We start from the raw sequence: 15,355 nt of genomic DNA, 5'->3' as shown, positions 1-15,355 counted from the left end.
CTGTCGAACTCCTATTAGTTCCCCATAGCAGTAATGAGAGATTGGATTAGCTGAATTTAATAATTGTTTTACTGGCTGTTGTTGGACCAATCAATTTGTTCCACGTAAGATATATATATGAGCTATAGATACATATGACCCACAACCACTCAATGTCTCACTTGCATTTATGACTGTTGTGGATCCCAATTCCACTCAATAATTATGCAAAAGCTAAACAACCCTAGTTCCAGTTGTATACTTAAAAGTTAAAACACAAAAGATTCAATTAATTGCACATAATAAATTACTTTACAGGCAAAATAGATTTAATAAATGTCTCTTCCTACCATATTGACTTAAATATTTCGACGATAATTGATTAATTGCTCAAAATACGAAGGCATTATCTTTACCAAAAGAAGGGCATTATGGTCAATTGATCATTGAAACAGGAATTATCGCACTTTTAAGGGCATTGATCGCCTTAACATGTTTGAAAACCAGTTGGGTCCCTGTACCCTTTGGGCCTAAAATATAAGCCTGGGCTCGAGCCCACACAGGCCTGGATCGGGCTGGACCAGTATGACTTTTTAAATAAAAATATTAAATATTTTATATTTTATATTATATGATAATATATATAATAAATACAATTTATGTTAAAATTTATATAAAATAAAATAACACAGACAGAATACCAGTTTTTAAGTATTGGGCCCAGACCCGCCCCAAAATGATTACCCCCTGAACCCCCCACAGGCCCACACACACTAGACAAGAATTTATTTCCTTTTTCTTTTGTCTTGTTTTTTTATTAAACAGTGGTCGCACGGTAAAAGCAAGCACTGGTTCCGATACGTCGTCCTGATTGGCGTCATGCCGTTGGATCGTCTTGGAGTTCTCTCGGTGCACCTCCCGATAAGCATCGAAGAAGTGGGCCCCATAGAGGACGTGCGGCCCAAGATCATTCTAAAAATTTTACCTCTCCAACGGTCACCTACCCCAGAGACAAAAGGACTGGAAGGGTATTTCTGGTATATGGATAATATGGTCCGGACTGCGGACATGCGGAGTGGTAATTACCGATATTTAGAACACATGCAAGGGCATTTTTAATGTCGGAGTAGGCGTTAAAATTTTGAAATTGTTGGCCGTTTGGAAGTTCAGAACTTCAAACTCCAAACCCACTTCAACGCAACTCAACAAAATAACGTCCTTGGATTTAAAATCTCTTTATCTCCTCTGTTAAACTTAGAAGAGAGAGAGAGAGAGAGAGAGAGAGAGAGAGATGACAGGGTTGGTTATGATTTCCAAGGGGCTTGGTTGCAGAGAAGGTGGTGGCAAAGGAGGAAGCAGAGGAGCTGAAGACCAAAACCAGCTCTCTCTCGTTGCGTTTCTCATAGCTACTATAAGGAAATCCATGGTCACTTGCCGTGTCGATCGACAGGAAGATGTCATCTCCGCTGTTCACAAGATGGAGATTGGACTGCCAACCAATGTCCGCCACATCACTCATGTCACATTCGACCGATTTAACGGATTCCTCGGCCTTCCCGTTGAGTTCGAAGTCGAGATCCCCGGTCGAGTCCCTAGCGCCAGGTTTTTATTTGTCTCTCCTTTTCTCCTGGGTACTCTTGAAAATACAGAAATTTGATCTATGTATCTCTCCTAGAATGCTAGAACTGATGCTATTTCGTTGCAGACTTTTTGCCTTTATATAATTTGTGGATAAGAAAACTAGTGGTTTCGAAGCTCAAGGAAAGAAAAATTGACTGTTCAGATCACTGGGTTTTGATTATTTAATCACCAAGAAGTGCAATCTCTTCTGGTAATATTAGTAGCTCAAATCTTAATTGAAGCCTTCCTAAGAGATGTATTTTGAGGCCTCGATCTGAGAGATTCTAGTAAATGGAATCTAACAGTGATTAAGGAGATATGAATTGGGTGTAACCTTTTGAAGGAGCTGTTCATTGTAAAAAGAGAATCCCTTCAAAAGCTGTGACCTGTGAGGATCATTAGAAAGAAAAGACTATTAAAAAAAGGTAATTTGGGATTGTTGGTAAGATTATGTGGCCAAATTAGATAACCCACCTATACAGGAGCCAGTAAGGGCTCCATTGAATGTAGGAGTGATGCAGTTGTAATCTAAACTGTCCCCGATACTTGTAGACAAACTAAATAGGTTTTAACGCCATAAATACAACATTTAATGAGTATTAATTACTTAAACTGGCTTTTGCAGTTATGGTTTTTTCTTCTAGACAAACTAAATAGGTTTTAACGCCCTAAATACAACATTTAATGAGTATTAATTACTTAAACTGGCTTTTGCAGTTCTGGTTTTTCTTCTATTCTATGCTTGCTTAAATGTTTTTCACCCTATTGTTATTAGAAATGATTCTTCTGCAGGAATTCTTGGTTAATAATTTTACTTAGAGTTTACCAACTTTAGGTTTTTCTCTCCATTTTATTTATATTTCCTCTAGCTCTGCAAATTGAACTTGAAAAGATCTGTTTGCATCTGAGTTATGAGTACAATAATGTTAACTGGTGGCTTTCTTTTACTGCAGTGCAAGTGTCTTTGGCGTCTCTGCAGAATCAATGCAGTGTTCCTACGACTCTAGGGGGAATAGTGTCCCTTCTATTTTATTGTTAATGCAAGAAAGGTTGCACTCACAAGGTGGTTTAAAGGTACAAACTCGTTCACCTTCACCGTCCGAGACTGATGTTAATGTATTAATTGCACCAAAAGTGTAGGTTGTCCCAAGTGCTAATTCAAATTCTCTTACCGATTCCTTTGAAATGGGTCCGTAGGCAGAAGGAATATTCCGGATCAACCCTGAGAATAGTCAGGAGGAGCATGTTAGGGACCAGCTGAACAGGGGTGTTGTGCCTGAAAGCATTGATGTCCACTGTTTGGCAGGGTTGATTAAGGCCTGGTTTCGAGAACTTCCAGCAGGTGTATTGGATGAGCTTTCCCCTGAAGAAGTCCTCAATTGCAACACAGAAGAGGATTGTGTAGAACTTGTGAAGCAGCTCCCACCAACTCAAGCTGCATTGCTCAACTGGGCCATTGATCTTATGGCTGATGTTGTTGAGGAAGAAGAATCCAACAAGATGAATGCAAGAAACATTGCAATGATCTTCGCTCCAAATATGACTCAGGTAATTGACTAATTGACAGATTTAACACTTTCAGTGCAGTTCGCACTATGCCCATCCATAGGCTCTGATGTAAACTAATCCTGCTAAATACCAAAAAAAACTTCCTTTGTCCAGATGTCTGATCCATTGACAGCTTTGATGCATGCTGTTCAAGTCATGAACTTGCTCAAGACCCTGATTACAAAGACACTAAGGGAACGTGAAGAGACTGCAAAAGGGTATTCACCCTTTTCATCTCATTCATCAGATCTACAAACTGATGAGGACTACGACAGTCAGCAAGAGATGGACACAATCTGTGAATTGAAGGAACCAACTTCCGATTATGATGATCACACCCGTCATACTGATAGCAGATGTGATGATTTTGTACATGACCAGCTAAATGAAATTGAAGAATGTTTCTTGAGGCAGTTGGATGAAAATGAAGAGCTCACAAGTGATACCGAGAAATCAGCTAGAGAACCTAGGAGGGAGCATATCAGTCCAAGTGGCTGCTCTTGCCTCAACACACAATCTGATATTTTGTTTTCTGACAGTAAAAATGGGAGTTCAGGCTTGAGTACAAGTGATGCGGAAGACTCAGGAACAAGTGATGCGGAAGACCCAGGAACAAGTGACATTTCTATGGGAGAAACAACCAGTGAACAGATCCCTCCAAAAGCATGTAAAAACAGTGGAGATATAGATAAGTGGATGGAGTTTCCACATGGATCTTCTTTGCCCTTCCTTGTGTCTGGGGAATCCACTAACTGAAGTTTCATATTTGTTGTTGTCCAGCAGGTTTTGACTTCCTTTCTACAACAATTGCAACATCTGCAATTTTTTGCTGAGTTGGCTTTTACTGGCAAGGTTGGAAGTGCCTTGTTTGTGGTGTGGATTGTTGTTGTTGTTACTTGTTAGTTGGGGGGGGGGGGTACCTCGTGTTCAGCTCTACGCTGAACTTTGTGCTTGTATTGTATGTTTCAAACTTTCAGTGTCAAAGGATTTGTGATTTTCTAAAGCGTTCATGATTTATTTATGCTCAGCAGTCAAATCCAACATCCATAAAATACAAAAATTGACTAGTGTATGGTAGAGTGTGTTTCTTTTGTCGCAAATCTAGCAGACGCGGTTCAGCACTAGAGTGTGTTTCATTTGCAAAAGGAGAATAGAGAGTAGTTTACTTATGCAACTTTGAGAAATTCAGTTTTAACTTTGACTGAACTTTATTCTGCTTCAATAGGAATGGTTGATATTATCTTGGTAACATTTACAATTGAAAATAATTCATCTAGAAAGGAAATAGGAATATCATAAAAGAATACATGCCTGCCAAGGACTTTTGTGAACAGTAATGTGAATATATATGATAAGGAAAGTCAACTTGTTCCAGAAAAGAATAAGGAAAAATATCAATGAAGAAATACTTGGGCCAATGCATGCCCATATGAAACTCAGTCACAGTCTAACTGTGCCTCACATCATGCAGATAGACCCGTCTAGGCCAACACCAACTAGTGGGTTGATGTTGAGATGTTGATCCGTATGCCTTCTCCAAACCATATTTTACCTACTCTAAAAAAATTGAAGGGCTTTGATGGTTAAGTTCCTCTTGTGAAGGCAAGGCATGAATAATGCCAAATGCCACTACTCTGCAGTAGTTCATGCACCATATACCACCTTATGCTAGTGTGGGTAGTTCATGCACCATATAACTAAAACATCTTGCAGAAACATCTTGGTACAGTGTTTGCAGCAACATGGTTAAAAATAGGGATATGCAGGTCTACTCGTATACACTTTATTATCTCCCAGGGCCAGGGGGACTTCTAGACATCCTGATCATTAGATTCGTCAAGCCAGACAAACCTGTCCAATTTCTATCATGTACAAGTATCTCTTCCAAAACCATTTCTGTTGCTTCCTACCAATAATCATTACAAGAACAAATTCCATCTCTGAAATGGTGGAACCTGATTCGATCACGAATCAATATTTCCCGGTTGCAGATCTTTGATATAAATTTGGTTGCAGTATGACAGTTGGTACAAATTCGAAGGTTCTTTACAATCCGCAAAGTACATCCAGGAACAGTGCTAATAAGGCCAAACCCAATTGCCAACTTCTCACTGTGATGCTCCAGTGCCTGCTCTTTCTCTTCTTCTTCTATATCATATAACACCACAGAAGTCTCTGCTGAATATCCATCCTCATACATCTTCCTACCCAGCTCCTCCAACTTCTCACAGATCGCTGTATATCTAGGATGAGACTTGTCACCAGAGATAAATTCATGGATCATGTTATCAACCTCAATGGAACTGCAACCAGGTACCTTTTCAATCCCTCTATCCTTCATGATCTTTCTTACTTTCTCAACATCCTTCCATCTCCCAACTGAAGCATATAAGTTAGACAGAAGCACATAGTCCCCACTGCTGCAACTTTCCATTTCCAGAAGAACCCTTTCAGCCAATTTGACATCCTTGTGAAGTATACAACCACCCAGAAGAGCTCTCCAAACAACCACGTCAGGTGCGATTGGCATAGTTCTTATAACCTCTTCTGCCTCCAATAGCAGCCCACCCCGTCCAAGAAGATCCACCAAACAAGCATAGTGCTCCAGTACTGGGGTAACCCCATACTCTTTTAAGGTGCAATAGAAATGCCTCCAGCCGTCCTCCACAAACCCTCCATGGCTGCAAGCCAAGAGGACTCCAACAAAGGTGACTTCATCTGGTCTACAAAGACCATCAGTCCTCATGTAGTCAAACATCTGCAAGGCTAGTTCAGCATGGCCATTCATGGCCAACCCATTGATCAAAGCATTCCAAGTACAAGAGTTCTTCTCGCCTAAACGCCGAAATACCTCAACACCCAATTCCACAACTCCACACTTGCAGTACATGTCAATCAGCGCAGAGCCCAAAAACGGGTCCAACCGAAACCGATTCTTGTTAATGAAAACATGGATCCACTTTCCAGCCTCCAAAGCTCCGAGACTCGCACAAGCCGATAGTGCAGTAGATATGGAAATTGAATTGGGTTTCAAGTTCTCAGTCAACAGACGACGGAACAATTGCAAGGCCTCAACTGGGTCCTGATTTTTCACATAACCAGAGATTATGGCATTCCAAGAAACCAAATCTCTCTCAGGCATCTCTTCAAAGACGTGTCTAGCGGCAAATATATCACCATTCCTGGACAATCCAACCACCAAGGCAGTCCAAGTAATGACATTCTGAGCAGGAGCCTGTTGAAAAAGCTGAAGCGCTAAATCCATATTCCCCAATTCAGCATATCCATGAATCAACGAATTGAACGAAACAACGTCCCTACAAGGCATTTCGTCGAATAACTTTTGTGCATCAGCTATCCGACCACACTCCACGTAGCAATGAAGGCTTGCGTTCATAATATTACTGTAAGACCCAAATCCAAGCTTTAAAGCCATTAAATGGATTTGGGCAGTGTGGATAATTGACTTTGACCTGGAAGTGGCTTTAAGAAGGAACTGGAAGGTGAACTTGTTCCAGGCAAGATGGCCCATTTGGGTCGCGAAGAAAGCGATTGCATCGGTTGGTGCGGGCGAGTTCGCATACCCCAAGAGCACAGAATTGTACGAGTAGAGAGAACAATGTGGCAATAAATTTTGGAGGAGGAGTTGAGCGTGGATTTGTTTGAGCTGTTTGGTAGTGGTGGAGGGAGACTGCAAGAGATCAACGAGTTTGCGTCTCTGGCTCTGCAGCGAAACTGACATGTGCTTGGGTTGAAATGAAGAAGATGCATTACTTCGCATCTTCTTGTCTTCTCTCGCCCTCGCCCTCGCCCTCGCCCAACCCGAGTTCTTGTATGGGTTGGGTTGGGCTGGGCTTGACTTTTGTATGGGTTCGAATTCGATTCCATCAGCATGACAGCAAGTCAGCAACGGCATGGGTTTTTTTTTTTTATTGGATTTGAATATTATAGTTTTATTAATCCATTACAAAAATAATATTTTCTATTTTTATTAAGAAATTAATCTGATAATGACGAAAATACTTGCCACGGCTTCACGTCCATATCACCAAAATGTTTTATATTTTGAGCTCGGATCTCGTTGCGCAAACAACAGCAAACTGTCCCTGCGTCCATATCTACAGCACATCATAGGCGCCTATTGGAAATATCTCATTTATTATTCACGGGGAGATGTTACAAATACATGGATAAACGGTTGTACACATTTTTCTACCTTCTTAGGATTGTAGTAAGAGAGAGTGGATCCCCCACCCCATATGCTCTATTTATGCTAGTATGGAGCATATATGGCATGGCAGCGGTTGAAATCAGATATTGAATAGTATAAATAAATTAAGGGAAATTTCTTAAATGATACAGGGGTTGTGTTAAGTCAATCTCTGAACTTTAAAACGTGTTATTATAGTATTTAAATTTTTAAAAATTGTCTAATAAGTTTTTACCGTTAACCGATTGTCAATCAATACCGCCACACGACTTTAGGTGCGAATTAAATAATTTCAAAATGATAAAAGTATCCTCTATGATATTTTTCAAACCATTTTACTCTTTTCATTTGAGCGTTAAAAGAAAGGAAAAAAAAATGTTCTCTCTTCAAACTGGGTTGAATGAACGACAAGGAGGGCTCCCCTATTCAACAATCAACTACAACCGGCGGCTATTGACAAAGAAGGTGGTAAGTTTATGTTGATTCCCTTTACGTATTTCCTCTTATGGTCGTCTTTGCGTTGATTGTTTCACCTTCAATGTGGGGTTCTTCAATTGTTTTGATTGAAATTGCATGTTCGAAAGATTATGCACATGATTTTTCTATTTCGATGTGTAGGGATGTCTTCTTCTCAATTCACAAGTGCCAGTCATGCTAGGTGCCTTAAATACAAGCCAAAGGATTGTAAATGAGGTAAGAAGATTGTGATTCAAGCTTCAGAAACAGATTATAATCCAAATAGGATATTTTATAGCTGCCCAATTAGTCTTGTAAGCAATTCCGAAATTTTCCCATAAATTAAACTAAAAATAATCAACATACTATCATGCTATATAGTATTAATAAAATGAAATGAAGATGACTGGTCTTATATTTTATGAATAAAAGTCAATTGAAATTTATTTATAGATCAACTTGAACCTATGATTTACAGCGCTAACATCAAATGGATGTTTTTAGCCAAAATGGGAACACATTTTTCATCAAAAATGTATTTTCCACTAACATGATTCAGGCTTGATTAAGTTGTTTCTCAACTTAACAACCATAAGTAGGGGTGTCAATTGGATTGGATTTGGTCCAATCCGATCCAGTCCAATGTGAGTCCGTTACAAATGGATCAGGTCCAATCCAATCCAATCCAATGAATATTTTGGACCATTTTAGATCGGTCTAATTCAATGTCCGGACCGTCTAACCTGTTCAAACTCGTTTTAATTTAGATTGGTTTCAACTCAAACCCGGTCCATTGACACCTATATTCTTATCTTACATCAATGGACTAGATATTGGCTTAATCCAACCCAATCCAATATAAATTTATTATGGATGGACCAGGTTCAATCCAATCTAATAAATATTTTGGAATGGATTGGTCCAATTCAATATGTTTTGTTGGTCCGTCCAATCCGTTCAAATTGATTTTGGACTCCAGTCCATTAACACCTTTAGCCATAAGCTCTAGGCAACAGTAACAGTTATAGAGGCATGGTTATATGGACTAATTTAGGGGTGATCATTCTCATCCCGACCTAGAAATTTCAGGCTTTGAGAGAAAATGTAGGAAAACTCTGTCATTTCCCTACCTTTTTCTTTTAAACCAAACACAACCTAAAACATAACATGGGTCGATACAGTATCGTGTCATGCCGAGCACAGCCTGCATCCTCGAGCTGAGCTGGGCTCTGGGGCTTAAAGTCTACAGGTAGGGGTGCAAATGGATTGGATCATGATTCGATCCTATTTGGTCGAATTCGAATCAACCCCTTATCCGATCTGAGATATATTATATATTTATAATATATAAACATATATGTTATTTATTTATTTATAAATTTGTTATATTATTTATTTGAGTATATAAAAAACATATATATGTGATAAAAATTTAAAAATACATGTTTTTTGGTTTTTACTTTATTTAAATTAGTATACTTTATTTTTTTTAATTTATTATTTTTTAAAGAAAACAAGCCGGATTGGATCAGATCTGAAGATCCAACTTACCGATAGGATTCAAATTCAAATCAAGTCCTATCAGATCTGATCAGGTGTTCGGATTGGATTGGATCAGATTCAAATATACTCTGATTCAAATCCGATTCTATCCGTTTGCATCCCTATCTACAAGCTGGCACACCTCATGTTGCAATTCAAGTCATTTGTATATTTTCTTTTCTAATTCTATTGTAAATTTTTATTTTTCAATTTTATTACATTATTTCATTTCAATTTCATTACACCTATATTTGGAATGCCTTACAATTAATACATTTAAGGGGAATAGGCAATTCAGTTCTTGATTTGTTACTAATATTTTATATATCATCTAGTGGTTAAGGATTTTTATTTATCATTATATTTTCTAAAATATACGTATACATGTATGTATATATGTATATGACTGTATGTACGAATGTATGTATGTATCTTGTAAGAAGCAACTTGGGTTTTAATAGTTAAGAACAAGAAACCACTGTCATGTTTAAACTTCAATAAGAGTGGTTATAGGCAAGGTTCCAAAATATCAACATTGTAGAGAGTATCAAAAAGACAATTTTAAAATATGAATTCTTGGTGAATATTAAATGCATGGAGACAGTGGAATGATCAACACATATAAATCCATAAATACATTAATAACGCAAAATTTAAAGTTCAAATGTCCATAAATAAGGACACCCCAGCTGACAATGAAACTAAGGCATCCCACCCATGCTATCCACCCTCTCTCTATCCCAATACTTTTATAATATATGTATTCTATGCATACATACATGTATATATATATGTATGTATGTATTGTATTTCATATCAAGATGCCAATACAAGCATTTTTGACAAGAAGCATGTTTAGTTAGTATTTGTGCGACTAGGCATTGAACAAGTGTTTTGAGCAGTATTGTGTTTGGTATTTGCATTGTTACCTAAAAACTTTTAAGTGAAATGTTTATTCAATTCACAACACCTATCTCCTATGACAACTCTCATCCAATGCTCAAAATTAAAAATAAATGTCTTTTACATAATTGGCTTTTTATTACGCATAGATTAATAGATGCAAGTTTAATGTTTCTAGAAGCATCAAACCAAGAAAATAATCTTTGTTTATACTAGGCCTGTCAACGATAACCGTAAACCTGCGGTTCAATCTAATATAATGTCATATCGGATCGGATTTGGATGGCAGAAGTAGAATCCGATTAAAAATTGGATTGAACTCGGATTCACTCCATCTGACCAGATAAATTTATAAACATAAATCTATTTTGTATTATATACTTTTATACATTAATGGAATAGATAAAATTTCTTAGGGGTAAATGAGGAAATATGTTCCTCAAGCCCCTAATCGGTCAGCCCTAAAATCCTAAACTCTCACTTGACACTTCAACAATCGATATTTTCTTCTCACTTCTCCTCTTTTAATGTTGCCTAACTCACCTTGCCATTTGCTAGGTTGCTGCCATTCTCTCCTCTCTCAACTCTCACTCTCTACAACAATTAAGTCGCGTTGCCATTCTTTTTTTCACCTACGTTTTCTTCTTGACCATAGAGCTCTCATGTATTTTTTTCTTTTTGACCATAAGTTTTCATTTATTCTAAATAAATTATAGATTATTTCAAAATTTGTAAAATAAAAATTTAAATTTTACAATTTACAATATTATTTCAAAATGTTTGAGTAAAAATTACTGATTATAATTTTGTTTTAATGATATTACATTCAGCAATTGTGATCATTCAACTGCTAAAATAGATAGCTTCAGTCGGAATCAGATTAAAATCCGAAATTCAAAAAATCCAACCAGATTCGAACTCAGATTCCCTGCACTGCACATAATCGATCGGATTTTGGATCGGAATGGGATGCAGCCAATAGCATGTCAAATCAAACTCGGATTTAGATGAATCCGATCCAATGGCATGCGTAGTTTCTATGCTACCATGTAGGATGCCAACTAATTAAGAGCTAGGTCATTGTATTGTGATGATGCCCCATGGTTACTTTTCCGGTAGAAATGTTCTATAATTGTTTTAACCCAAAATAGTCTCCACCAAAGAGAATTTTGACTTTTAAACCCAAAATGCCTAGGTGGTGTTAATGTGAAAGCCTTTCAAGTAGAAACAACCACTCCAAAAAAGAGGAAGGAGATCAATAACTGGACGACTCAATGAGGTTGTAGGAACCGAGTTTCTTCCAAAGACACCTATCAGAAAAACAAAGAATCTTAGGTGAACTCTTTGATGCACCAAGCAGCAAAAAAGGAGGCTAGGTCGGCAAAGAATGTTAAAGGACGAGGTGAAGGCTAAAGGATGCGTTCCCGTGCGACCACTATCTGGGGTAAGACACACCTGTGGGGTGTATTATTCATGGTTTTCAAAACCGGATTAGACTAGCAAAACCGGGAATGGGTTCCCCAAAACTGGATTTTTGCCAAAAAAATGTTGATTTGGTTAATAAATTATTGACCTGAATGGTTGAATCATTTGAACCATTCAACGGTTTTGATCGTTTTTATTTTTTGTCAAAATGGATCTTCCATTTGATTCTAACGGTTGAACCATTCGACCTAAGAACCAGACCCCTGATCAGTTCGTTTTCAGATCGGTTTTAAAAACCTTGATCTTACCTATTTATAAAGGGGATGTTGTATTTGTTGACTGTCGGGAGACTACTGGCTTATTGGGATCTTAAGCGCACTAGAGGTGTCTGAGTGAAGCCGATTGGTTGGTTTGGCGATCGAGCTAGCTAGTTTATGTCATCGGAAAATTCTTTGAGCATTTTATTCAAGGACACGTGGTGGCTTGAGATTGGCTGCACAAATGGGCCTCATCAATAGCAAACATCACCTAAGCCAGTAGTTTAGCATATGGTGTTTAAATAATTAAAACAAAGTAATACCTTGAAACCTTCAATCACTTATTTGTAGATGGTTTAAATGGCTCAAAACATTCGGAACTATTTAACATCAATATTAATCCATCACAACATATTGTTGGTTGGGTTAGAAGTTGGTGGAAATTGTGTAAACATGATTCTCAAGCTGATCATTTTATTGCCGTCACTCCAATCATTTTTGGATCATTTGGAATAAGACGTTAATTTAGAAGAGTTTTTGAAGACAATTGTTCCCCTCTAATGTGTCAATTGCTAAAGTGAAAAAATGGCTTATTGATGTTAACAATATTCAAAAAGCTCCCAAGTATGTAAGGAGTAACAACTATATGCTCCGAGTTCTTAATATTCCGGTAAAGGAGATTAGAAGGGAGATTCGATGGTTGCTTGAGAATTTCCTATACTGTATCCCTTTATATCACTACTTGATAAGTATTTTGACAACTGTCAAAAGTGAGTTTTAATCTTTTTCAATGGTGGGATGAGGGTATTTTAAGAGACAGGTGTCAAAAAAATTTTCAGATACTCATTGAACGTACTTACAATATTGTGTCTACCTGATCCAAATCGAGTCGCGTAAATCTAAGCCATAGTGGAGGGGTTAGAGTTATTAGAGATGCTTCTTAATTAGATACTTGAAGTTGGGCAATAATTGAAAGTTTTCACATATTCCTGTGAATCGTCTTAGAAGGGTTTTTCATGAAGATTATGACGATTAATAAGTTTGAAGGTGGCCACCCTTCCATCTAGAGTAAAGTTTGGGGCTAAAGAAAGTAATACCTTGAGAAAAATCATTTCCTAACCCTGCGTTTGGTTGAACTGCAAATCTGAACCAGATACAAACCTTCCTGTTCAGTTTTTGCCTTTGTTTAATTTGATTTTATCTTATTTGCATTCACTAGTGGTGTAAATTTTGCACCTCACATATAACCCCCCTACCACCTTATCTTACATATAAGGTGGGATCGCACCATTTTACTTATTTTACTATTCACAGACAATCAAGATAAAGTCACACCTGAAGCAAAAATAAATCAGAATTTACATTCAGCTTATTTTGTACTCTCTTGCATATACACCTGTCCAAATGAATTTTGCACTGAAAGTATGAAACCAAACCAGCCTAAATGTTTTATTTTATTATCAAAAAATAATTTTTGTTTTATTTATTTTTTGGATAAAAAGAGCCTGGGGATAAGGGAAATCAACAACAAAAAAGAACACCCATGCTAAGGGGCCCAGGCCCAGCCCCATTTGACCAACTGCAGGAGGAAATCGTGCTTTTTTGAAAGGGTTTTTTATTTATTCCTTAGAACTTTCCTCAACTTTCTATTTCTCTACAGACCAAATAGAGCCTCAAGGGAGGACACTTTTGTATATTGTTTTAATTTTTAAATGATAACTGACCAGATTTATTTGTCTATAAAATATTTTATGTTGCTAATTGTCAAAAGTGTTTTAAAGCATCAAGATAGAGGCAATATTATTTCATTAAGCACATCTTTCCAACTGTGTGTAACCAATAATAACGCCGAACCCACATCTGCCCCGCCCAAAGTGTATATGCCCCACAACCACTAAATCTCTCACTTCGCGTGAATGGTTTGACTATTTAAACTGAACAGACAGCTTATTTTGATCAAAAAAATTTAAAATATCCTAAAATTATTGGAGGGTTAAAACAATTCTACCGCCTGAATTAATGATTTTTTCACTAAATCAACAGTTTTTGGCGAAATAACATTCTGGCATAAAACGGTCCGGTTTTAAAAACCATGAGAGAGAGGTTTTACAGGCTTTCAGCTATATTTATTAACATTACACATCCTTCATTGATTCCCAGCTCTCTTATATCCCTCACTGATGAAACCAAATTATATATACCTCTCTAAGATCATCCTAGCTTATATTGAAGCTACTAATAAAATGTCTTCCCCAACATGACCATTGGTTAATATATGGGGCTACCAGAACTGAACCCACCTGTCAGTTGAACCACCTCCCATGATGAGCACCAGACCAGAGTCTCCTTTCTTGTTTGCCTTCTGCTACATTCTCCAAAACATTCATCATCATCTACATGGTGGTATCATGATACAGTTTATGAGAGATATGACATCAATTATCTCAATCACACAATTTTAGAAGAATGAAACGACAAATTTGAGAAGGATCTTTCCTAGAATTGGCACAAAAAAAATTAAAAACAAAAGTTGATCAGACAAAGCCAATGCAAATGGGTCCATGTGTTTTCTCCTTTACTTTCATGTGGCTAACAGATAACATCACAATCTTTTAGACTTTTTACTGTAGATGTTTCTGTCTGTTACAGGGAATAAAAAGAACACCTTACAGCACAGAGCCGACCGACTTTCATGGGGATGAATTAATGATCTGGGAACGGACCAGAATTGAGATATATATATCTCTCTAGCTACCACTACCAGCCTTCCCCATGCATCCATGCGTCTAGCTAAAAGCAAAAAGATGTGATAACAACCCAGTCAGCTGCGACCTGCGAGCTTCTTTATGTTACTTAAAGCCATGGAATTAGCCAATTACCAATGAATGACTGAAATAAAATAAAAATTAAAAAGTTAGGTGCCCATAAGATGTGCTTCTCTAATATAATCCAAACAGGGATGCAAGGAACCTTTTCTTCTTTAATTATTTTTTTTTCTGTCATTTACAAAGATGGTAGCTAGGGTTCTTTTGATTTCTTTATTCTTGTTGTTTTAACTGCTACCAGATCCACAAAGAGAGATGCAAGTGCAAGAATCTCTGTTTTTTTTTCATTTTTTGTTTGTTAATTTTCCTCCTTTTCATTTAAATATATGCAAGGAATCCAGCTTTATTTTTTTCTTCACTTGAAGCTTTAAACTACCAGATCCACAGCTCTTTGACGACCAAAATATTCTTCAATCTAATGGAAGGTGCTGGTATAAATTCGGGCAAAACCAAACCCAAAAAGACTCAAACTTTACCTCCACCATTATTCGGTCCCACCCCATGAACAGACAAGGCCATTGCGCCACTGTCGGAGATGGAGAAAACTGAAAAAAAAATGGAGTAAATTAAAAAATTAAGGAGAAATAATC

General features: G+C 37.4%; 1 protein-coding gene and 1 pseudogene across 2 annotated transcripts; one reads left to right on the top strand and one right to left on the bottom strand.

Annotated features, from left to right (window-relative positions):
- Positions 1–1,099: 1,099 nt before the first annotated feature.
- Positions 1,100–4,150, top strand: LOC148861686 (rho GTPase-activating protein 2-like). Its single transcript, XM_088981913.1, has 4 exons — positions 1,100–1,581; positions 2,553–2,673; positions 2,797–3,147; positions 3,262–4,150. The coding sequence occupies exons 1-4, from the start codon at positions 1,271–1,273 to the stop codon at positions 3,901–3,903; spliced, it is 1,425 nt and encodes a 474-aa protein (XP_088838039.1). The 5' UTR covers positions 1,100–1,270; the 3' UTR covers positions 3,904–4,150.
- Positions 4,151–4,408: 258 nt separating this feature from the next.
- Positions 4,409–6,983, bottom strand: LOC148861685 (pentatricopeptide repeat-containing protein At5g48910 pseudogene; annotated as a pseudogene). The gene has a single exon (XR_016112184.1). The product of XR_016112184.1 is annotated as a pentatricopeptide repeat-containing protein At5g48910 pseudogene (transcript).
- Positions 6,984–15,355: the final 8,372 nt, after the last annotated feature.

The sequence above is a fragment of the Nelumbo lutea genome, chromosome 4 (assembly GCF_056320005.1).
Source record: "Nelumbo lutea isolate HS-2025 chromosome 4, American lotus-T2T, whole genome shotgun sequence".
Lineage (NCBI taxonomy): Eukaryota > Viridiplantae > Streptophyta > Magnoliopsida > Proteales > Nelumbonaceae > Nelumbo > Nelumbo lutea.
The sequence above is the reverse complement of the archived record's forward strand: the minus strand, read 5'-3'. Positions and strand labels throughout refer to the sequence as shown.